General features: G+C 36.0%; 1 protein-coding gene across 2 annotated transcripts; it reads right to left on the reverse strand.

The window, feature by feature from the left end:
- Positions 1–6,241, reverse strand: LOC105178445 (transcription factor GTE4). 2 transcript variants are annotated; one of them, XM_011101913.2, is made up of 5 exons: positions 4,135–6,241; positions 3,995–4,040; positions 3,787–3,897; positions 3,585–3,655; positions 1–447 (listed from the first exon to the last, which is right to left on the reverse strand). In XM_011101913.2, exons 1-4 carry the CDS (start codon positions 5,644–5,646, stop codon positions 3,594–3,596), a joined length of 1,731 nt encoding a protein of 576 aa, XP_011100215.1. In that variant the 5' UTR covers positions 5,647–6,241; the 3' UTR covers positions 1–447; positions 3,585–3,593. The 2 variants fall into 2 exon arrangements, with proteins under 2 accessions (XP_011100215.1, XP_011100214.1); XM_011101912.2 differs by having other exon boundaries at positions 3,784–3,897; positions 4,135–6,238.

Raw genomic sequence — 26,608 nt, forward strand, 5'->3', positions numbered from 1 at the left:
TAGAATTACTGCAAAAAACACCGACATTGATGAGATTCAAATCCACAATCTTACAGTAAGAGAACAGGGGCATGATGCCATGAAAGTTTTTAAATTGGCAATCATGACCTAAACCCATCATACACACCAACTAGTTCTTCTCAACAATGTACAGAACTACAAGACAAACATGATAAACATATATCTTACAAACTGACTAGTTCTTGTCAGCAATCTACAAAATATGAGATGAACACGATTAGCATCTACAAATATCATACAAATCTGCTTTCAAGTCTAACATTACCACCCACTACAGGAATTTACAAATTCAGTAGAGGAAGGATCCTGGCTGCTCCATGAGAGGATTGCAATTTCTGAAGGATATCATCTACCGTACAATTAGAGGTGCTAGAACTATTTGAAGACTGAGATGCATTGTTGTCAGTATTGAGATTTGATCAAGATCTGCAAATTGGTAGGAGAATAAGTTAATGGCCAGAATGATATGAGATCTGTAAGCAAGTCTGACTTGACTGAAAGACAATTTAGTAAAAACTAAGATACTCAGGCAGCAAATAAACAGGCTGTCTGCTCTTGCTATAGTTTCCCCAGCTTTAATACTTCTCCCAACACCACTACCAACACAAACACTGATTACACATAGCCAGGACAAAAGAGGAAAAGTCAAGAAACCAACACCGAAGACAGCTCATAGCTTACGTATTGTTTGCTCAGCAGAGGCATCAAATTGGAATGGATTTCATTGAAGTATGGTAATTCTCTACCAAAAGTTGATGCATTAGTGATACGCAAATAAGATTCTCGAAAAGATAGTACATAATTAGATTCCCAAAAAGCGGAAAATGAACGAGGCCTTGAACTTTAATTTCACACAGAGTGCAAAAATCATGTACGATAACAGCAGCCATCACCATTTCACGTAAAAGAAAGTTCAACAGCATAACCCAGATATCAAGTGTTTCAAAGACATTTCTCTTCCACAAGAACCTTAATGTATCACAAACAATTTCAGTTTGAAGAAATCATGCAGTATATGGCTCCCAACCATTTTCATCTAAACTGCATCACAGAAAACCCAGAGACCAGAGCCCCTAGCCATAGTGGTCAGTGGCGTACGGCGTACAATGGCGCCAAGGGCTCCTGGAACCATGGCGCACGGCACGGCGCGCGCCTTTTCGAAGGATGGGGCAAATATAAGAAATAATCTATATATTTATATAACTAGTATTATTTTGACTAGATTAATGTATAAGGAGTTAAATAAGACATATAAAACAACAAATTAAACATAACAAGACTTCATATAATTAAAACGACCAATGCTGAACCATTGAAGGATAGCAAAAGTCCTAAAGTACAGCCTTATAGTAAGCAAATTTAAGACTTTAAGCTGTAAATACTAAATACCGACATAAACATACAATAAAATACTGTAGTTAATCATCGCAAAAAGAAAACACTAACAGAACAACTAAAGCACTCAAAGATTAATAAAATCACATCAATTTCAATGATTCAATCGGCATAATTAGAGCTTGTACTGCTGTGCACGATAAAGATTTACACTTCATGAACTTAGAAAAAAAGTCACTGTCTATGGAAGAGAAGAAGAAGAGAAGAACTGAGAAGAAGATGCGTTGGCGGAGGAAGAAGAGAGAACTGAATAAAGAAGAGTCAAGAATGAAAGTTACCCATGCATGCAAAGTACTTAATTTGCTAAAATTCCTTTTATATTTAGGTTTTTTTTTTTAATTCATGGGCCTGGGCACCCAGCCAGCAGCCAGGCCCCAGGCCCTCTTTGTTATGGTGCGCCTGGGCAGCCAAAATGGCGCCCAGGCGCGCTCTACGGCGACGCCATAGAGAAGGTGCGCGCCATGCCCATGGCACGCCATTGACTACACTGTCCATGCCCATAATTTTCATCATTTGAGACAAGGGGAAACATTTGGGATTTACTTCCTTTTAAATTAAACCAAAAACTCGACATTCCTCCCCCTTTCACTTCCCTTTCCTCTTATGGAACCAGGAATGCGTAAAACTATGGACTGTACAAGAGCTTTCTTTTGAGGTTGGGATAACACCAGAATATTCGTGAAACATAAAATCTTGTGACTAATAACCAAAATGGTTCTGCAAATTATAGGCTACAGGTAACGATCAACAAATAAATGCACACTGAAATCGTGTTCATGTAAATCCATTAATTATAGCATATCTCATTCATTCACATATTTAAATCCTTATGCTAACAATTGTAAAAAAGTATTGTAGATGTAAAGAATTTCCACGATAACCAGTGTCAGAATCATCAGCAGTCTGGCAAGGGTGTGACCCCTGGCTCTTGAAGAAACTGTGGCTTTAGTGATTTTTACAAGGCTTTTTATTTGATAAAACTAAGCTAGCACTTACACTCGAGCACAAACAATCAGCAAACAATTGTCATGCTTCTGCAAAATGAGCATCTAATTTTCAGACATTATCTATCATAGATATTTGTACACTAGTACTAAAGTATTAAGATAATGTACATTATGCATATTGTAAGCACTTTTAATAAGGATTATGTGTAAGCCTTTTTAATATGTGCACATTTATTGTTATTAAGATTAGTATGCTTTCTTAAATATTCTTTAAAAATATTTTCATCCTTTCCATATGTAAGATACATAAACAAGTCCAGATAACTCTAAAAGGACCATCTCCATCTGTGTGACACCTGTTTCAGGTTAATATACATTAATGACAGGCACGTTTACTGTGCGTATGCCATGGGCATGTAAAACTGTATGCATCTGCTTCTGCTTAAACTACAGAAACTAAAGTAAAAAAGGAGTTTCAACTACAGAAAAAGATTAACTCATGCATGAAATACCAATTCATTTATAAAAGCAGTGTCAGCAGATTCTTATTCCTATCTAGAACTGAACTTTGCAGCATGGAAGGTATGCAGCCACCTCAAAGACTTCCCATATTTGTACAGACTAGTTTGAGTATATTAATCACGTGTGCTTGACACAGCAATCAAGTCCATGGTCTTTTTGATACTAGACAACAAGCAAAAAAGACAGATGCGACAAAATAGAGCATTAATCGTGCTAATTTGTTTGATAAGATCCGAGGAAGTCTTGACTTCCTCTGAATCAAAAGATAAATAGGCATACAGGTGAAAATTGAATGCCCCATTAAATTTCAAATCCTGTTTCTGCATGACAAAATGATTCTGTTGCTTTAGCCCTCATAAAAGATGTAGCATAACGACAAACACACATATGTTAAATGTTATCCTGCCAATAACCAAAAAATTTGAGATGGTAAAAAGATTCAAACCAATTGATGGGTTAATAAACAACAGCAAATAATTCTTATATCCAAACAATGAATGAGTTATTAAAGTATTAAATGACAGCAGCTGAAGAAACCAAAGATAAAGAAGCACTTGATGTTTCACACGTACGAGTTTCGAGAATACATATACAAGCATGCATGAGTGAGGACAAGACCAGAAGGACAGTCTTCCAGAAAAGGTCAAATCGTAAAGGCAAAGAGAGATGTTCAAAAGCCTGCAAAGGGAAATAGGGTACCTCAGCAACTCAATTCTTTTGTGAGTTTCCGCCGTCAGATTCATCGGCTGAGGAACTTTCACCATCAGAATCTGAAATAAATAAAATAATAAGCGGTAAGTGAATACCTCTGAGTGGACCCGAAAATTGCCATAATTACATCTCAACAGGCCAAGAGAAATATACTATAAACAGGAACCAGATAATTATCAATTACTACCACTGGATGAAGATCCCGAATCTGAACTTGAGCTGCTTTGGCTGATTCCTTGATTTGCATCATTACGGCCCGGCTCTTCTACATCAATTGGAGGTGAGACAACTTTCTTTTCATCTGCTCAAGAAAATTAAAGAAAAAAAAGATGAAATAATAGTTTTGCTACTAATAACCTTGAGGCGATCAAATAAATTTTACCCTCTGCAAATTTTACCTGCTCTACTTCCTTTTGCATTTTCTGTTACAACTGAGGCAGTAATCTGCGAGAAGGCCAGAAAATCCCAACAAAAGAAGGAATGCATCAATAAAATTCACAATAAACTTAATTTAGTTAACCAAGTACAAATAAATTACCTTTTCTTTGGTGTTCTGCTCTACACCAGTTATTAATTGATTATCAATCTCAGCCTTTCTTTTGTTCTTGCTCAAACTCTTCTTATAATTGGTTATGAACCTATCAAGCTCCCAAAGAGTCTCTGTATCAACACTGTCAATGTCAACCTCAATCTCATCATCTTGCTGTGAAAGAGAAGGATTCCTCTTCTTAATGATCTGAACAACGTTTTCAAGCTTCTCAGAAGGTAAACTCTGCAGATTTATGCTAAGTTTTTGCTTTTCATCATATGTCATCTCCCTTTTGTTTGGATCCTTCGCCTTTGGCTTCTTTGGGGCAGGAACCTTGCCAGATTGAGCAATATTCATTGTCTTCCTTTTTGGATCAACTGAATAGGTCATTGATTCAGATCTATCATTAGGTTTCTTCGTATCACCCCTCACCCGCGACTGTGGAGGAGCCTTCCGAGATGTAGGTGTTGGTGAACCCACATCAAGATCTGCAGTCAACTTCAACTCACGCATGTAATCAGCCTCTATGAGAGTCCATTTGTCTTCAAATACTTTTGACAGCTGTTCAGCCATTACATATACATCTTGCTCTTTTGGGTTATATGTCATAGCATTTCGGAATGTAAGTCTCACATCCTCGGCAAATTCCAGAGGAGACTTGTACCAATTCTGGGTTAGCCTATCTTTCACAGTACCAAGATCCATAGGGTTTCTTATAATTTCAAAGTAGTCATGCAAACCTAGACCAACTGCATCTACTGGCTTGTTAAACACCCAACCATGCTTGTGCTTCATCAATCTCTCTAAGAGTGCATTACAACTTTTGAATACTTGATTCGGAAACTTCTCCATTCTCAGTCCACTTCCTTCTCCCTTCTTCCCGTTCGACTTGAATTTCTTGTTACTTTCAGCTGGAGGAATCTTATCCTTCGCAAGCAAAAACTCTGAATTTCTATACAATTTATTTGCCTTCGGCGTCCTTTTCTCTTTCTCCAATTTATCAACACCACCCTTGCTATTTTCGTATACCGACACACTCAACTGTTTTAACGGCTTCAACATTCGCGGCGGTCCTACTTCAACAGCCACCTTATCTCCATCTCTATTATCAAACCTGTCCGTTGCATTCTTTTGCCCGTCATTTGCCTCAATCTTCCTCATCAAAGTCCGCACCATATCCCGCTCACCCTCCAGCTTCCTCTTTAACTCAAGGGCCTCATGTTTTGACTTCATGGGCAGACTTATCCAAACCTTATTCTCCTGCCTTAGAAACCCTCCTTTGACAACCAATGCATCACGGCTCAGGCTAGAAAAATTATCCGAACCCACATCAAAACCAGAATTATGTAATCTTTTCGTCGAGCTCGGACCGTCAGAAACAACTTTCGGCTGCTGCTGCTCCCTCAACAAATTACTACTGCTCTTACTCGTTTCAAGCCCTTTAAACGATCTCCTACTGTAAACCTTACGCTCCCCCAACTTGTCGTCCTCCTTAAACCCTTCATTTCCACCTCCCAACATTGTCCCAGAATGCACCAAAATCCAAACTAATTTCTAAAAATCTCGCGCAGAAAACACACAGAACACGCACTAACTTATCACAACTAGCTCATTTACAGATTTTACTCGTTTCTTTCTACTACAACTAAGCACCACCGTACGTATGCAGATGCAGTAAAGTACATTAGGGTTGCGAAGGCATACCACCTTCGTAATACTATTTTCCCCTCCCCGTAATCTATAGAGGAAAATTGAACAGCGATTCGGATTTTGGAACTGACCCGACAACCCAGACTGCGCCGCCGACGATAGAGATGATAAGGGAAAGCAGCGCGAAGGGGAGACCCATCATGAAGCCCAAAGGCCTGCAATCTCCGTCGCAACACATGCCTCAATCGACCGATCGATCTCTGAATTTTTTAGCTGAATTCGATTTTTAATTTCTGGGTTTCGCGTGTTTTTTGCTGATTATTGTCGCCAGATATTTCTGGGGAGAGTGAAGTTGCAACTTGTGTGTGTGTGTGTGTGTGTGTGTGTTTTTACAGGGGAAAGGAAAGGAAGAGACACGTTTATCCAAGGGACAGTGATGTATTAAGTGGTTTTTGCTGCTTATTGTATACCAGCAAAGACTAAACATTATTTCTTGTCTTGCTCCCTCATCCTAAATTCCAGGAACAAATCTAATTCATACGGAATATCAAATAATAATTAAAAATAATTTTAATTTTAATTTTAATTTTATAAAAGTAATAATTGAGTCAGTTGTATAAATATATTTCATGTGACAGCCACACAAAAACGATTCAAAATGATCGGAAAGCCCTCAAATCTGCAATTATGTACATATGTATCATACTCGTTTGATGAAGATTTGATTATTTTCACTTAATGATACAATTCATTATATTTATAAATATATACCATCTAGATGGGATAAATAATTTTTACTATTTGTTACCCTCGATCTTACTTTTTAAATGACTTCACGTATTAAAATATCAGAAGATTGAAGTCCACACCTTCTTCGTGTTGTTTTTATTGAGTTGGTGTTGCAGGATATTTAGAAAAATAACTCAGAAACGAACTCCTACTACTAGAGTACCGAAGCTCAATGGCATTGATCACACTTGCGGCCAGAAGAAAGGAAGTACCTAGCGCCCCGGTCCCTCCATTCACTGACTGGCTTAGAGGCCATTTCGCGCAATGACCAGTGCAATTCGCGCATCTGTCGGTAGAGGGTTCAGATAAAGTAAGTAGCTCGCAAAGAGGGAGTTCCCCAGCTGGTACCAATAGATAGAGCGACTAGTAAGAGTAAGATAAGCAAAGGCGGTCCTTTTCTTTCCCCGATTCTGGACCTACAATACCTGTTGCACTTAATCTAAGTTCAGACCCAAAACTCAAATCATTTATTTTTTTTAAACAAAGTTTAATTTTTTTATTTACAAGTTTTTGTATAAAATACATTTTAAAGAGTGTTAAAATACGACAATTCCCCGAACGTTTGAGTCGTTTTGCACTTTGCCCCCTCCCCCCCAAATCGTTCTTTTTTTACACTCGATCACCTGACCTTTGATTTTAATAGCACTTCCCCCTTTTTCAATTTTTGGGAAATAAATCGGGATATTCCAAATATGTGAATACACGCACCTAAAGTTGATTTAGAAGTGTGTAAAATTATAATTGTACACTAAAAAAAGAAAAAGCAAAGACAAAAAAATCAAAATCCTCTAAAATAAAGAATGTGTTCTTCTTCATTTTTCCATGGTCGTCCACCCAAATATTTTCGCACCGACGCCTCCACCACCGGACCAACAACACGACCTTCTTCATTTTTTGGGATATTTTTTATTTTTATTTCTTTTCTTGAAAAGGAATGAGGTGATATTATTTAAATATTTTTTGAAAAACAGTCCAAAGGCGAGTACATCCCACCACAATGGAATATTCTAGTTAAATTCGGCAAAAATAGGAAAAAGAAACTAAGATCAAAGGTTGAGAGGTTACTTGTAAAAACAAAATCAATGTGTTGAAATGTACAGCTGCAAATCCAAGCTCACAACCAGTAGACGAAGAAGGCTGAAGAACAAGAAGAACACTTCGTCTCAAAAGTCACATTTATGTGAATAACGTTTTTTTATCTTTTATGTTTCTTTTAGTTAAGTTATATATTGCTTCTTCTTCTTCACAGTGTACTGATTATTTAAAGAACAGAGCTTCACTTGTATGATTGATTTTGAAGTTCTACAAAAATAAGATCTTTTGCGTCTTTTTCTTTGTTTTTGATGTACATTCGTAAAAAAATATTAATTTGTAAGGATAAAAAAGTAATTTAACATATATGAGGCACGCATTAAATAAATGCAACCCACCACACCATATAATTTCCAACACTACTATAAATACAAAAAATAATAATTTTTTAAGGCAAGCACTATTCATTGATTTGACTATTTTTCTTGCTCTCTCGAAAATCGCACTTCACCTGGTGTGTATTTGTGCCGTAGGTAAAATTCTCAATTTTTATCCCTTAGTAAAAACCCCGACCACATTATTGGCACCATCTATGGGAATATTTACCTCGACACTGAGTATGCAAATCAGGTCTCGAGCCTTAGCGGAACAAGACCCGCCTTGCGAACAGTCACCACCCCAGGAGGTAACCCTCCTGACGCATGAGCAAGTACCCCTCAATGGGGAGATTCCTCCACCACATCGACAATCTTCGCCTGCGGCTCCCGGGAGAGCACCCCCCCCAGAAGCTCCACCCCAAGAACCGATGATCCAACTTACGCAAGAAACTTTGCTCGCCTTGATACGCGACGTATCTACTCGAGCGGCGGCACAAGCCGTAGCCCAATTTGTAGTGTGACAACTTGCGAACCCACCCCCTCATTCCCCTCGCAGAAGTCGAGAATTATCCTCAGCTCACGAGGAGGATGAACAGAGGCAGGAGGAAGTGAACAACAAGATCTCTAAGCATGAAGTTGCACAGACTCAAGGTTATAATCTCCACAATCGAGAATCTTCCGTTCGCCCACCACCTAAGGGAGTCGAGGATTCCTACTTATCATTGGCCGCATGCCTCAAGGTCTCGAATCTATCGGAATATGATGGAACGGGAGACCCACAAGAACACTTAGATAAATTTTACGCCAAGATTGATTGGTATGATATGAGTAATGCCGCTTACTGCAAGGTCTTCGGCATTATGCTGTCGAAACGTGCATTAGCCTGGTTCAATCAACTGCCCGCTGGAACTATTTCTAGCCTCGAGCAATTGGTTCATCGTTTTTTGATCACTTCTCCATGAACAAAAATGTTCCGAAAACAGCTGCATCTCTATTCACCATTCCCAAAGGGAGGGCGAAACTTTGAGAGACTACATCCGAAAATTCGTAGACGCAGTGCATAAAGTTCCCTATGTTAATCATGAGTTGTTGGCTAGTATTATCCAACAGAACCTGCTACCGGGAAGATTCAAGAAGTCCATAGTCGGCAAGCCTCCAGCACTATGGAAGATTTACTCGTGCGCTCCCAGAAATATATCCGGATTAAGGAGTCTAATTCTTTGGATCCTTCCTTTAGCGGCAATAGGAAGGGTCAGGAAGAGGAAAAGGAGCGCAAGCATGTATCTCCAGCTAGGGGTGGGCAAACGGGTCGGGTTCATCGGGTCCTGACCCGACCCGATCGGATTCGGGTAAAACAGGGCGGGTTGGTCGGGTTTTTATGGCGGGTTCGGATAAGCTGAAACCCACCTATTTTTAGTCGGATCAGGTTCGATTTTAAAACCCAACCCGATTACCCCGATCGGGTACCCGATTTCAAAAGGGGCAAAATTTTTAAAGGGTTTATGATTGAACCCGTCTCCCTCTCTCTCTCACTGCCTGCGTTCACTTCTCCCTCTCTCTCACTACCTGGGTTCACTTCTCCCTCACTGTTGACCCTTCCCAGCCAATGTAGCCACCACTCACCGTCGTCGTCGCATGCTCTTCAGTCTTCACCCTCTGGAATTTTTGCTGCAGCCACCACTCGCCGCCCGTTGCCGTTGCACGCTTGATAGAGGTGTCCAAGATTTGATTTTTTGAACTGGGTTTCCTTGAATCTTCATCTAATGGTAAGGTTTCTATTCCTAGAGCTGTTTGTTTCTATATTCTTGTATTATGTTTTCTTGATTTTCTTTTCCTTATTGTTGATTTAGCAATTCTAGCACAACCATTCTTTCTTCCAATCCTTGAATCACTATAGGAAGTCCATGTGATCTCAATAACACTACCATGGAGAAGTTCTTGCTTTATATTGTCCTATATTAGTCCAGTCATTGAAAATTGTAACCTTCCCGTCCTAAATTCAAAATAGTTTGCAAGCATTTTGATCCTTTTCTTTGGTTGGTCCTTATATTTGTGCTTGATTGTTTCTGTTGTACTTGATGCACATGTCTTCCATTTTGTATATTTATTAATTTATTGAAACAAACTTTTATGGTACCTTCTTGTTTTTATCTTATGATAATTGACATCTTTATATGATATATTGTTAGAGAACTAGATAATGGATCTACAGATTTACTGTTATTGGCTTGATGAACTTTTTGCCTTGACATTTTATGGGTTCATCGTCCTAATCCTACTTCACATACATTGTTGCTTAGACATTAACTTTTTTCTTCTGACATTAAGTTATTTTTTTAAGTATATTGAGTATTTAAGTGGATTTACATGTTGATTATACTTTAGAGCATCATTTTTGCTATAAAAAAACAATTATTTTTCCATCTCTGTGTATTTCTCATTTCCGTGGATGAGGAGGCACTAAAATTGAAGCTAAGTATCTTGAATCACTTGTTAACTAGGATTCATCTAATGTTGAGGAAACAATAGAGCATTTCAACCAAATGAAAGGGATATTGCTAATTATCAAGTGAATATCTACTTTAGTGGCTTTAGCTTGCAGAAGTATATCGAAATTCTATGTACTTCCAATTTTCAGTAATTTGTTTGACTAACTTTTATGTATCCATAATTTTGAAGTGATTCTTAGACTATCTTGTGTATCTTACATGTGGATGTTTTAATCTTGCAGATGTCAAATTCTCAATCTCAATCTTCACCTACTGTGGACTTATCAGATGCTCAAGATCAAGTCACAAATATGAACATGGTTCAAATTAGGTCAGTGGTGATCATGTTGATAATCTTGACTTTGATGTTGATAAGGGGTATGGATATGTCAGAGGATGAGGATGATATTCCACTTGATTTTAAGAAAAGAAAAAAGAGGGTAGTCACTTCTAGATCACCTTGGTGGGATCATTTTCATAAATTTTACTGTGAAAAAGATAAAGTGCAAAAGGTTAGATGCAAATATTGTAGTAGGCAAGTCAAAGCTAATCCAAAAGTACATGGAACTAGGCCTCTAAAGAACCACTTTGAATCTTGCAAGAATAAACCTCATGATGTTTCCACCAATCAGACGAGATTGTCTTTTCAATCAATTTATTTAGGCGAAAAAGATGCCCCTCTTATCAATTGGTGATTTGATCAAGAGAAAATTAGAGAGGTTTTATCTTATATGTTGGTTGTACATGAACTCCCATTTAAAACGGTTGAGAATTCTGGATTTAGACATTTAATGTCGGTGGCTTGTCCAATGTTTGCTATTCCATTAAGAAGGACGATAACAAAATATATTTTTCATATGTATGTCAATGAAAGAGCAAAATTTTATTAAAAATCATGCTCAAAGGGTTTGCATTACAATAGACATTTGGACATCTATTCAGAAAGTCGATTACATGTGTCTCACTGCTCATTTTATTGATGATGATCGGAATTTACATAAGAGAATTTTGAATTTTTGTCCAATTATCGGACACAAAAGTGAAGAAGTTAGTGGAGGTGTTGAGAAATGTTTGCTTGAATGGGGTATTGATAGGATTTTTACGATTACTGTTGATAATGCATATTCTAATGATGGAGCTATGGTTTACTTGAAAAAGAAACTTGAAAACTGGGGTCAAAATATTTTAGGTGAAAAATATGTGCACATGAGGTGTATAGCACATATAATCAACCTTGTGGTTCAGTATGGTTTGAAAGGGAAGGATGAGCATGAGGCAGTATCTAGGGGCAGTTAGGTATGTGAGAAATTCTCCGACTAGGTACAAAAAATTTCAAGAATGCACTGAATTTATGGAAATAAAAAAGTTATTGTCTCTTGATGTACCTACCAGATGGAACTCCACCTACTTGATGTTAGAAGCTGCGATATATCTTAAAAGGGTATTTGATACTTATGAAGATATAGATCTTGCTTATAAGACTGATCTTTCAAAGAAACCATTTGATGGGGTTTCTATTGAATCTGACTGGGATAGGGCAAAGATGCTATTGAAGTTTTTGAAGCATTTTTACAATCTCACGTTGTGCATTTCCGATTCTTCATATGTCACATCTAATATTGTGTTTCATGAAATATATGAAGTTGATTTGCTTCTCCGAAGATGGTTGAATAGTGATTATGTTGAATTAAGTGATATGGCAAGAAAAATTTGACAAGTATTGGAGATCAATTGAAAGATGAATATGGTTTTGTATTATGGTGTGATACTTGATCCACGTCACAAATTGGGATTTGTAGAATTTTTCTTTGATAAATTATATGGTGGTATTGGACAAAGTGATGTAATGAAAAAGAGAGTACGAGATGGTCTTCATGAGTTGTTCAATGATTACAAGTTAAAATATGGACACACTCTTCAAGGAATTTCAGAAAGCCTGGGTTCATCGTGTAGTCGTATTTCTTCATCTTCTTCCTCGTCAAAGGAAATGTTTATGCATGATGAAGAGAATGAGACTCGCAGGTTTTCTTTACAACAAGAGCACATGATGTACATGACAGGGGGAAAAGATAACATGACATAAAAGTTAGAGAAGTATCTCAATGAGGATGTCGAAGAGTATATGGAAAAGTTTGATATATTAAAATGGTGGAAAGTGAACATTCAGAGATTTTCAATTCTCTCAAAGATGGCTCGAGATATATTGATAGTTCTTGTCTTGACTGTTGCTTCGGAGGCCGCATTTAGTACTGGTGGTCGTGTTCTTGATGCATTTAGGAGCTCACTATCTCCTAAAATTGTTCAAGCTATTATTTGTGCTCAAGATTGGATCCGTAAAGATTTCAAGCCAATAAGCATAGAAGAAGATTTAAGTGCAATTGAAATATTTGAGCCAGGTACTTTTTATTTTTTCTTTTGCTTTGTATTATATTAAATTCTATATATTTTTATTTATATTAATCTCAATTCATTTTTGTTTGTTTGTTTTCTTGTAGAGCTGACAAAATTGGGAGTCGATTCAACCATAATTGATATTTGACTAGACTACTTTGGAGTTTGGACTTTGGACTATTTTGGATCTAATACTTCACATGTAATTGTAAATTGATGATTAGAATGTAATGACTTGATGGATTATTTGTTCATGTTGTTTGCTAATGATGTTTGTAAAAATTAAATGTCTCTTGTGATTCTTTGTCATTGCAATTTATTTTATGAATAAAATTTCATTGTCAACATATCCTTCTCCTCTTTTGATTTTCCCTAAAACATTGTATTTCAAATTTTAAGTAATGAAGTTAGTTTTCTTCTCGTAGTCCCAACAAACAAAACAAATTTAGACGTAGAGATCCTTGAAGTTTCACGAGATCCCTAGAGGCAAAAATAGTCATTGTCATATAGGCAAAAGTCGTTATTGCCCCGGGACCTCCTAAATGGAACTTTGATTGTGATCCTCGTCGATAATATCGCCTCGGAAACTTTACATCCCTTTGAAGTTGGTAAAAGACCGACTCCCGGACATGAAGTATCCTTTGAGTCAGCATCCCCTTATCAAATTCTTGAGCCAATATCCCCTCATAAAAATGTTGGACTCGAAAAATTTTGCCCCCCTTTCCGAAGTTGGTAAAAACCTAACTCTGGGGCTTGAGCAAAAACATCCCATTAGACAACATCTGACAAATACAAATCATAAGAGAACAAAACAACAACTTAGTAAGTGTAGTGGCTACATTTATGAGTACAAAATACTAGTGAGTTACCTACCAAAATTTTCAACCGTATGGATAGTGAAAAAATCACCCCAAGAGGCAACGTCCTTAAAAAAAAAATGCGCCATTTCACCTTCTCCAAGGTCTAAGGGACCTCCGTCACCACATGTAAGAATTATTTACGTGGAATCTCATCTCTTGAAGATGACGTCGAATTCCTCAAAACAAATTAAAGAATTCGGCGCAAAAGATGAATAAACTCTGAATAACCTCTACTAATAGAAAATGGGAAAAAATATTATTAATAAATACTTGATGGTGTAGTGATTGGAGTGATCACTTTTCACCCTTTTGACCTGGGTTCAAAACCCATGGGATGCAGCTCGAACACTATAGTCTTTAAGTGTTTGAAGGAGGTGCATATTGTTGCGTCCCATAAGTTTTGAACCCAGGTTAAATGGGTGGAATAATGACTCCAACCACTACACCATCAAGTATTTTTTGGCAATATTTGTTTCTATTTTCTATTTGTAGAGGTTATTCAGAGTTTATTCATCTTTTGCACCGAATTCTTTTATTTGTTTTGAGGAATTCGGCGTCATCTTCAAGAGATGAGCTTCTCCGTAAGCAATTATTATATGTGGTGATGGTGGCCCTTAAGACCTTAGAGAAGGTGAAGCGGCGCATTGCGACGTATTTTTCTTATTTTTTTTTAAAGACGTTGCCTCTTGGGGTGATTTTTTCACCATCCATACGGTTGAAAATTTTGGTAGGTAACTCGCTAGTATTTTGTACTCATAAATATAGTCACTACACTTACTGAGTTGTTGTTTTGTTATCTTATGATTTGTATTTGTCAGATGTTGTCTCAAGTGATGTTTTTGCTCAAGCCCCAGAGTTAGGTTTTTATCAAGTTCTGAAAAGGGGGCAAAATTTTTCTAGTCCAACATTTTTATGAAGGGACATCGCATCAAGGATTTGATAAGGGGATGTTGCCTCCAAGGATACTTCATGTCTTGGAGTCGGTCTTTTACCAACTTCAAAGGGATGTAAAGTTTCTGAGGCAACATTATCGACAAGGATCTCAATGAAAGTTCCATTTAGGGGTCCCGGGGCAATAGCGACTTTTGCCTATATGACAATGACGATTTTTGCCTCTAGGGACCTCGTGAAACTTCAAGGATCTCTACGTCTAAATTCATTTCGTTTGTTGGGACTACGACAAGAAAACTAACTTCATTACTTAAAATTCGAAATATAATGTTTTAGGGAAGAGGGGAAGGATATGTTGAGCTACTACTCGAGTTTTCTCTTATTACAAGTGAATAGTCAAAAAATAATTTTTCCCGCTACGTGAACTTTGAGTTACTCCTTCGTGGCTTGTTGATCGTTTTGAGGTCACGGATGACTCCTGCAGTGGGATAGTTATCATGATGAGGAGTTGACACATTTGGCCCTCGGTCAAATTGATGTTCTTGTGGATAGTGGTTGACATATTCCTTTAAGTGTCCCTGCTGGATCAATTTTTTCTATCTCATTCTTCAGGTGATGGCATTTCTCGTTCGTGTGTCCCTTCTCCCGGTGAAAAACGACAATACTTATCGGATTTGAGTCTCTTGGGGTTATCTTTCATCTTTGCCATTCATTGACTGATTAGCCCTTATTGTTCCGCCACCATTAATATCTCCCCCCTTGCAGCATTCAAGGGGGTATAGTGAGCAAACCCTGCCAAAGGTACATGCTTGCATTACTCTTTCTTTTTCGGCTTCTTTTCCTCTCCCCAGTCCTTCCTTTTGCCGCTAAGGGATGGATCCAAAGCATTAAACTCCTCAATCAGGATGTATTTTTGGAAGCGCACGAGTAAATCTTCCATAGTGATAGGGGGCTTGCCGACTATGGACTCCTTGAATCTTCCCGGTAGCAAGTTCTGTTGGACAATACTAGCCAACAACTCATGATTAACACAGAGAACTTTATGCACTGCGTCCACGAATATTTAGATGTAGTCTCTCAAAGTTTCGCGCTCCCTTTGGCGAATGGTGAATAGAGATGCAACCGTTTTTGGAACTTTTTTGTTCATGGAGAAGTGCTGCAAGAAACGTTGAACCAACTGCTCATGGTTAGAAATAGTTCCAGTGAGCAGTTGGTTGAACTAGGCTAATGCACGTTTCGACAGCGTAATGCGAAAGACCTTGTAGTAAGCGGCGTCACTCAGATCGTACCAATCAATCTTGACGTAAAATTTATCTAAGTGTTCTTGTGGGTCTCCCGTTCCATCATATTCCGATATATTCGAGACCTTGAGGCCTGTTGGGAGCGCTTCGGCTATAATGTTCGGGGCAAAAGGACTACGTCTTGGAGGAGCTACGACCAATGACAAGTAGGAATCCTAAGCTCCCTTAGGTGGTGGGGGAGCGGAAGATTCTCGATTGAGGAGATTATGACCTTAAGTCTGTGCAACTTCAGGCCTAGAGATCTTGCTGTTCACTTCCTCCCACCTCTGCTCCTCCTCCTCGGGAGCCGAGGATAATTCTCGACTTCTGCGAGGGAAATGAGGGGGTGGGTTCGCAGGTTATCGCGCTACAAATTAGGCTATGGCTTGTGCCGCCGCTCGAGTAGATGCGTCGTGTATCAGGGCAAGCTTCTTGTGTTAGTTGATCATTGATTCTTGGGGTAGAGCTTCTGGGGGGAGTGCTCTCTCAGGAGGCGCGGGAGGAGATTGTCTATGTGGTGGAGGAATCTTCCCATTGAGGGGTACTTGCTCATGCGTCAGGGAAGTTACCTCCTGGGGTGGTGACTGTTCGCCAGGGGGGTTCTGTTCCACTCCGTTCACTCGGGCTTTGCGGATCACGTCCAGATCGTGGACATTACAGGCTCGAGACCTGGTTTGTATACTTAGTATCGAGGTAATTGTTTCCACAGACGGCGCCAATGATGTAGTCGAGATTTTTAATACGGGATAAAAATTGAAAATTTCACCTACGACACAAATACACACCAGGGGAAGTGCGATTTTCGAGGGAGCAAGAAAAATAGTCAAATCAATGAATAGGGCTTTCCTTAAAAAATTAATATTTTTGGTATTTATAGTAATATTAGAAATTATATGGTGCGGTGGGTTGCATTTGTTTAATGTGTGCCTCCTATATGTTAAATTACTTTTTTATCCTTACATGTTAATATTTTTTACCAACACTACTATAAATACTAAAAATAGTAACTTTTTAAGACAAGCTCTATTCATTGATTTGACTATGTTTCTTACTTCCTTGAAAATCGCACTTCATCTGATGTGTATTTGTGACGTAGGTAAAATTCTCAATTTTTATCCCTTAGTAAAAACCCCAACCACATCAGTTTCCATCTCAACAATGGCATTCTCGAATTTCTTCATTGCGGGGCAAAGTGCAAAACAATTCAAACATTTGGGGAGTATCTATTTTTAACTCTTTTAAAAAATACGTAAAGTAATTATGACTTAATTATTAATATCATAAATTTTAAAAAAAAGAATATTTTATTAAATCATTATGTTTTTTCTTGCTGAAATGTTCATTTACTAAATATTAATACAAAAAATAATTATAATAATAATAATCTACTTCTTGTTGTCTTTTTATAGGAACTGAAAGTGGGTATAGGTGGGCTATCAATTTCTTGAATTGTTAAATTAGAATAATGTCTCTTTTTCCTCTCAACCTTACTTTGCATTTGTTCTCTCCTCTTCTGCTTCTCTTTATCATTCTCTGGATTTCAGTGTGAAAGAATTATTTAGATAAAATTATTATTTTAATCCGTTAAGTATGCCTAATTTTAGTTCGATAATTATGTTGAATTATTTAGGGAAAAGTATTATTTTAATCCGTTAAGTATGCCTAATTTTAGTTCGATAATTATGTTCATTTTTGTTTAGGTCCAATAACTTACGAAATTGTTTACTTTTAGTCCTTTGGCAGATTTTTGAACAATTTTACCTTCCTATGCAACTTTTGAAAGACAGTTTTAGTCCATATGCACTCATAAAGGTAAAATTGTCCGAAAGTCTGCCAAAGGACTAAAAGTAAGCAATTTCGTAAGTTATTGGACCTAAACAAAAATGAACATAGTTGTCGAACTAAAATTAAAATTAAACATACTTAGTGGACTAAAATAATACATTTTCCAATTATTTATTTAAAATGTTGGAAGTTGTCTTACCTATTATCAGAAACTCTTTGACAAGATCAATTATTGAAGTGGGATAATAATTTTATTGGTTAATAATTATTGGTAATTAAGATGAGTTCATATATTTAAATTTAATTAATTGATATGTCAGTCTCTTTAATGTAGATTCTTCTATTTTTTCTATTAATAGTGATGTTTTTACGAAAAAAAATTATGTTGTTATTTAATAAATTTTAAATTTGAATTTTGGGGTTGATCAAAATTACTTCATTTGATATAACATTAAGATATAGGTCAAATCTCACCATTAGTCCTTTATTTCACACATGCACCGTAACAATCCGTTATTTTTTTAAATAAATGTCACTAAATTTTTACGAAATCTAAATAGTGAACAGAGTATTTCACTAATAAGAGATAATAAATTCGTGATATGTGAAAAATAATAAATTCATTTGAAATACATCTAGTTTGAGATAGATTTTCTTACTAAAAGACGTTATAGAACGAAATTGTGCTTCAATTTGCGTTTTTTGTGATTTTTTTTTGTACAAATGACGAGATAGATATGAAAATATGTTTGAATTAGAATATTTTATGATAATTTATTGGATTAATTATCTTTGGCACCCGTAAAGTATAATTGGGTTGTATTTATCTCTTTAAAGTATGGAATGTAACAGAAAAATAAGGAAAAATTGCATATTACCCCCTGTAAAATAAAAAAATTACTAAATACTTATCTGTGTTTATTTAATGGCAAAAAAACAAAGACTCCCTATAATCATAAACCCTATAAAACAAAACCCTCTAAGTAAAAAAAAAAAAAAGAGTTGCCTATGCGCGGTAGATATCCTTATGGAATAACTTTTTGACTCGTTTTTAAGCCTCTTTTTTTTCTTTTTGAATAGACAAAATTGCTCCTATCTTTATTATTTTTGGTTAATTCTTTATACTTTTTATATTTTGTGGAAAAATATGACAAATACTAACAAATAATATTCATTAGTATTTATATGTAAAAAAATATTATTACCTGAAATTAAATTATTATACATATTTTATATATGAAAATATCAAATTTTTAGAATTATTTTAATATATTATCTATATATTTTTAAAATCAAAATAAACAATTTTATTTCTAAAAGTATTAGAGTTGATTAAGAATTATAAATTTGTGTTGAATATATTTTAAAATTGTATTGTTTTATACAAATTATATTAAATAAATTTTAATTTTCTAATATAATTATTTTTAAACAATAAAAAAAATACCAAAACATTGATCATCTTCCCCGCCGCCCCCGCCCCCCGCCCTCGTAACGCCCTGTCCCACCTCCTGCGTGTTCTTCGCCGTCGCTCTGCCGTTCACCTGCCTCCGCTGTTGTTCCCCTTCTTCGCAGTCGCCACTAAAAGGGGGCAGCCCTTGCCCTCAAAGTTTTCAAGGGCGACGGAGGTCTCTCATTTTTCCCACTGGGCGACGGATCCAGGGCAATCGGCCTACATATGGGTCTTTTTGATACTAGACAACAAAAGCAAAAACGACAAATGCCACAAAATAGAGCGTTAACCGTGCTAATTTGTTTGATAGGATCCGAGGAAGTCTTGACTTCCTCTGAATCAAAACATAAATAGGCATATAAGTAGAAATTGAATGCACATTAAATTTTGAATCCGATTTCTGCGTGACAAAATGATTTTGTTGCTGTAGCCCTCATAAAAGATGCAGCATAACGACAAACAATTTGAGATGGTAATAAGACTCAAACCATATACAAGCATGCATGAGTGTGGACAAGAGCAAAAGGATTTTCTTCTAGAAAATATCAAATCCTAAAGGCAAAGAGAGATGTTCGTAACCACGAAAAATTACAATTTATCGTTCCATAACTTATTTTATTTGTAATTTTAGTCCCATTATTTTACAACTTAGCAGATTTAGTTTCATAAGTTTAAAAAGAATTGTAATTTATGTTTCATTACCCATTTCCTCTTAAATTGTTAACGGAAGGAGACTTGTGGGACTAAATCTATTACGTCGTAAAATAATGGAACGTAAATTTATGCTAAGTTATTGCTTTTCATCATATGTCATCTCCCTTTTATTTGGATGCTTAGCCTTTGGCTTCAGGAACCTTTGCTGGATTGAGCAATATTCATTGTCTTCCTTTTTGGATCAACAGAAAAGGTCATTGATTCAGATCTATCATTCGGTTTCTTAGCATCGCCCCTCACCCGTGACTGTGGAGGAGCCTTCCGAGATGCTGGTGTTGGTTACCCCACATCAAGATCTGTATGCAGTGAACTTCAACTCACGCATGTAATCAGCCTCTATAAGAGCCCATTTGTCTTCAAATATTTTTGACAGCTGCTCAGCCATTACCTTTACATCTTGCTCTTTTTGGGTTATATGTTATAGCATTTCGGAATGTAAGTCTCACATCCTCCGCAAATTCCAGAGGAAACTTGTACCAATTCTGGGTTAGCCTATCTTTCACGGTACCAAGATCCATACATAATGTTTGGTTTTGTTTTTAACTTGTTTTTGGGTATTTTGTGGATATAGAGAGAGAAAAATAAAGATAAATAAAAATAAGTTAGAGATAGTGTGTATGTTTGGATTTGTTTTTGGAGATAATATAAAATAAGTTTGGTATATTTGATGTTGGATAGTGAGGAGACAAAAAGTACTGTTTATTGTCAAATCATGTCTTTTATATATATATATATGTATAAAAATGTATATAGTTTATTTGTAAATGAAGAGAGAGAAATTTTAATTTTGTCCCCCACTCACTGTTACAAAATACCTAGAAACGAGATAAAAATTGACAAAATATTGAATGCCAAACATTGCTTCGGTTTTGGGCCATCTCAAAAACGAAGCCAAACATAATGATAGGGTTTTTTATAATTTCAAAGTAGTCATGCAAACCAAGAGGAATTGCACCTTTGGGGTAGAAGTACAGTGGCATGGAAAATTCTTGTTCAAATCAAGTTTGGTTGAACGAAATTAGTCCGAACAAGTGCATTACATTTGTTATGTGATTAGCCACTTTCTCATAACTATATACCAACCGCACGACAATTATATAGCACTTATCATATAATTAGTTTAAATTTGACCCAACCACGTTAAATTATAATTTCCCGCGGTGACACATTGGGAATGGTAGCTTGCCTCAGATTTTTGTGATGACCCATGGTTGTCGAGGCCTATCTCGTTCAAGATTATCCCACAACCATTCTTGCCTTTCCCCCTGATCTGATGGTGGCACTCAAATATAGTTTTTTGCAACGAAAAATATTGTTGCTTAAGATTTTTAATTAATTTCCCTAGATATATATGGATAATTGCAACAAAATATAAAGTATTTTCAAATTCTAGTAATTTTCTATTTTATTTCAAATTTCTTATGAATTACTATATGAATTATCTAAATTACGTCACATATAATTAATCTATATGAATAATTCACAAGTCCAAATGTATTGAGAGAGTCATATAGACCAAATATATTTATTTAAATGATAAAGTCATATATAAACCAATTATAATTCAAATACGAACATATTAATTTCCAAAGTATTTTAGTGAAACCCAATGAATACACGCAGTACAAATAAAATGTAGAAATTGATTCCAAATTGTTGGAAAAAGTGTGAATTTAATCAATAATTGGTAGTGTCGTTTTGAAATAACAATCAAATATAAATAATAGTTTGTGAACAGTGAAAAGCCATACTTATTAAACAATGAAAAGATTATGACAAAAAATAATTAAACAGTGAAATATTTGTGAGTGTAAAGTAGCAGTTGCAAAAAGGTAGATGATTAAAGTAAAAGGATGTTGGCACGTTTTCGCAAACTTTAGTTCTATATATGTCGGACTTCCGTTGAGATTTGACTCTGTTTCTTTTGTATTAATTAAGGATAATTATGCTTTTATTTTTTTAAAGTTTGTTATAATTACATATAAATTTTTTGTAATTTAAAAAATTACATCTAATATTTCTGAAATTTGCTTTCGTCTAATAAATAACCGATAAAATGCATATTTATCATTGGTTGACTTATTACTGATTTATTACAAATCAAATAAATATTTTTATGATTAAATTACCTCATACATCTCCACTCAGTAATATATGTTAGGAGGTAAATCTTCACTATTTCAAGGGTATTTTGACCAGAAAAATTTATGTGGTTGAACAATAAACCAGTAATAAGTTAATTAATCGATGTAAATATCAATTTTTATTAAACTTTTTGTTAATATCTATAAATTTGATAAATCTTGCATAATAAAGGGGTCTATTTGTTAGATCAAAGCAAATATCAGAGTATTTGATTTAATTTTTCAAATCACAAAAAATTTATATATAATACATCAAATATTAGAGGAGATGGTGTAATTATCCCTATTAAATACCACAACTATTCTTTTGTTATTTTTTTTAATATCTTTCTTAGGTGGATCCATATCACCGCAACATGATATTCTCTACATACATATGCGACATTCGCGACACTCGCCGCGTGCCCATAGCCGACCATGCACATTGAATATTCCACTAGTGAGCACCCATAACAATGCGATTCTTTATTTTTACTAATTAATCGCTGTTTCATGTTTTCTCTAACTTCTTTTCGCTTGCCGAATGTACGTGTGTTGTAGTGTTTTATGATTGGGAAACTACATCTAGTATTTTTTATTTTTATTTTCGTTTAATAAATAAATTTTAAATTTTTTTAATTAAAATTTATAAAATTTGCTAATATTAACAAAATATTGAATAAAAAATCATACTTAGTCAAATTGATTCACTGTAGGTCAAACAACTTTCCAACCAAACTAATATAACATTAAAGATGTATCTTCGAGCATTATATGCATTAGCATATAAAGATATATGAAGATAATTCGGTCAGAAAAAAAAATTATTTGATTTACAATATGTCAGATTTAAGTCAATCGAAAATAAATATAGATTTTATTCATTTTTTTTGCTAATGTCAGTGATGGATATAAGAAAATTAATCAAAAGGCTAGTTAAAAGGAAGCTCAAATCCTTTCCATTAAAAGAGACAAGAGATCAAGACTATACGATTTGAATTATTTTGTATTTACTGGATTAACCCTTGCAGACAAATTGTACCCACAAATTAGTGGTAAGTAAGGGGTAGAATTTATTTTACATGCCCTTGCCTTTATTGCTAGCATAATATAAATACTCCTTCATTTTTGGAAGGAGAAGGAATCTAAGAGAAGAGGATTAATTTCTAGCTTGTGCAAGAGTTTGGAGTGCCTAGCTCTCAAACTTCAGTTTTCCCCCCACCAAGTTTGGTGCCGTTTGTGGAAGTTTGATTTAAGCATTGAATATGAATCCTCAATCATGAGCTAGGAATGGGAATGCTGGACACGAAGAGCTCAAAGGAGGAGGAGAGAACCATGTGTATATGGGAAATATCCAAGAGAACCCCCCTATTCTCAACCTCCATGATAAACAAATAAACGACTGGGACGAGCAAAATCATGGTTTGCGTTCCACCTCCACCACCGCTGATCCAGATAACTCCCGAAGCGCTTCACCAACTAGTGGAAGATGCTACACTCAAGCTGCCAACAAGGTTGTGGCTTTGTACGTTGCAGAACATGCATTGCCCCCTCGACCCCCTTGCCGTCCTTGCAGAGGCTAAGACGTTCTTTTTCTCCCGAGGATCGCTGGCAGAGGCCCAAGGACACTAAAAAAAATGAACTACGAGGAAGAAGTGAAAAGTAGGGCCACACAACTTGAGAACAACTATTTCCCTCCACCACCTCCTCGAGGAGGTGTGTATGATGAGGACTACTCCCCCCCTCCCTACCTCTTAAAGGAGACGCGTATTGAAGATAATTACTTTCCCCCGTTTCTTCCAGAAAGGATGTTGCCAAGAAAGAAGAAGCTCAAAGAGAGAAGAGATGTTTGGGACACCCGCTACTTAGGTTCCCTAGCCCCATGAGAGTAGGGGGTTTCCAGTTTGGCAGTTGGCAGTTGCACCCCCAATACGTTGTCAGTTTGCACCTCATTTATTAGCAGAAGCTATTCAACTAGGGATCAAAATTCCAAATTAAGTGAATACAATAGAGTGGGTGTACATTCAAAATATTAACTCCTACTAGGAAAAATCTACCACTTTCACCGCCATTCAAAATATGAACTCCCAGTCCAATATTTTAGTCTCATTTCACCAATCTAAGCACTCAGTGGAACTCACTCGTCATTCCTAAGCATAAACAAGAATAGAAAAATTACATAAGAAAACAATGGGCTGACTGTGTGTGAAGCAAGAACAAAGAGTAAAAATTCCTATTTCATGAGGAAGAATGGGTAAAAGATTTTCTCATAGGAATAATTCTGGATTTGCAGAGAGAAAGCAGAATAGAGATAATATAGAAGACATTAATTAATGAACGCAAACCATATAAACCAGCAGGATCCAACGACATGGGAATAACTGACAAGACATTGTAAGCTTATTTAGTTTAATCATAACATAACACAAAGTAGACGGAGACAAAACACACTTTCATATGTGTGTACATTTGAAGGACAAATCCCTCATTGATATATATATATTTCCAGAAGTTCCCTATTTGGTGTCTATATGCAACAAACTAAAATTACTCAACTAAAGAGATGTATATGCATGAATCCTTTTAGTTTCAACATTTGGGCGAGGTAGGATATAGTATACTGCAAGTGATCAAGCCAAAAATTCAAAAATACGATGTAAGTACCATGAAATAGCATATGAAACTAAACAACATAAAATTAGACTTACTGAAATTAAAAAATGCAAGAGTATAAGAACCCAACTAGACTTCAAACATTGAGTTAAAAGGACTAACAAGTACCTTTTTTAGTCAACGTAGGAAGGTGATGGTTCAAAAGTAGAACAACACGGATGAAAAGTGGAATGTAAGCTACCGTTCCCCGACTGCAACACTATACTCGGATACGTACAACAAATATCATACGAAGTTCCGAAATACAACCCCTTCTTAATACTCAATAACCAATACCAGTGTTCGAACTTTAAAATTTAGATGGAGTATTTTTTTTATAGCGCACCAATATAGGCAATATGTAACATCTATGTTATAGTTTGAAATGTACAAAATGTATCACTATGAGGCATGTGAATCTCAATGTACAGACAACAGGCAATTAAAATGGCCATAGGTAGAAAAGATCAAAAACTCAACACTACCACACTGACTAGCATCAGTAAAAATAATGCAACCACTATCAATACAATGTTAAATCAAAAAATAGTAATCGTGATATTGCAATGTATAGTCACTACATTGATTTAGATTTCAACACTCATCTGCAAGAAATCCTCAATTATTGTCCTATCTACAGTGCGGCAAAACTGTATATCTATAGTGCCCGAACACAGTATAATACAACACAATAAAATCAAATTCTGAAAATATGTAAAACAAAAATTGCAACGCAGAAATCAGTGCTAATTTTTCTCAATCACCGTTGTATTGTTGAGCAATACGTTGAAATTCATAGAATTACTTAATGCAAAACAAGGTCCTAAATCTAAAGAATGAAAAAAAAGTCACGATTAAAGAAAATGGTGCGGCTGACCAATTTGAAAGGAGCGAGCGCGCGACGCATCCACGTGCCACCGCCCAAACGACAACTTGCTACGAAAGATAACAGAGACACGACCTTCACTCGTAAATGCAGCAGTCATTCTCTTCTCATGGACTCAACCTCCAAATCAATAACATCAATCAACAACAACCGACAACAGATCCAAGGCCTCGCGCACGGTAAACTACGACAGCGTTGACTCTCGTGGCGGCAACCACTCAATTCGGCGGCGACGTGAATGGTGGAGAAGAGGGAACAATGATTGTTGTAATTTCATAGAAGAAAAGAGAAAGCAAACAAGAAAAGAGAAGAAAATTTTTTTTGTTGAAGAACAGATAAGGAAAGAAGAATAAAGAATGAAAGAAGAAAAAGAGAAGGAAAAATGGAAAGAGAGAGGAAAGAAGAAAGAGAAGAAAAGAAGAAATAAGAGAAGGGAAGAAAGAGAATAAAAGAAGAAAAATATTTAAAAAAAATACTGCAAATTATTTTACTTAGGCTCAAAACCTAAGCAAAATAATACAAACCTAGTCAAGGTGTGGAAAATAATAAACCAAACATGATTTGATTTAATAGCAAATACTCATAATCAAAATCTTGATATATATAGTGAAAATTTAGTGATAATATAAATATAGAAATAAATATATTTATTATCATCAGACCTATTTTCTTTCTCTTTTTCTTTTCTGAACCAAGCAATTCAGTTTATCTTATAGAACAAGAGAGTTTGTGAACTTTGGGAACAAAACCGCCTCTCCACTATCAACAATAGCACTTTTGGCTAAAACTTGAGCAATTTGGTTGACCTGTCTATGCACAAAAGCAAAAGAACAAAAAGGAATCGAGGAAACTGACGTCTAAATATCAAAGAATGATGCTTACGAACTTGGTAACTTGTAAAACATCGTTATGCAATCCCTTTTAAACTCACCTAATTCCAGTATTCCAGAATAGGGATCAGATGGGCTGCTCATATTTCTATCAACTACTCAAGTCAATAAGCTTGTTGGCTCTGGTAGTGCGCCAATATGTTGGAAGCGGACCAACCCTAAGTGTGGTTTGTGGTCCCAGTGGTGTATTTTGTATTGTGGTTCATGCTTCTTTGTTGTTT

The sequence above is a fragment of the Sesamum indicum genome, linkage group LG16, assembly GCF_000512975.1.
Source record: "Sesamum indicum cultivar Zhongzhi No. 13 linkage group LG16, S_indicum_v1.0, whole genome shotgun sequence".
NCBI lineage: Eukaryota > Viridiplantae > Streptophyta > Magnoliopsida > Lamiales > Pedaliaceae > Sesamum > Sesamum indicum.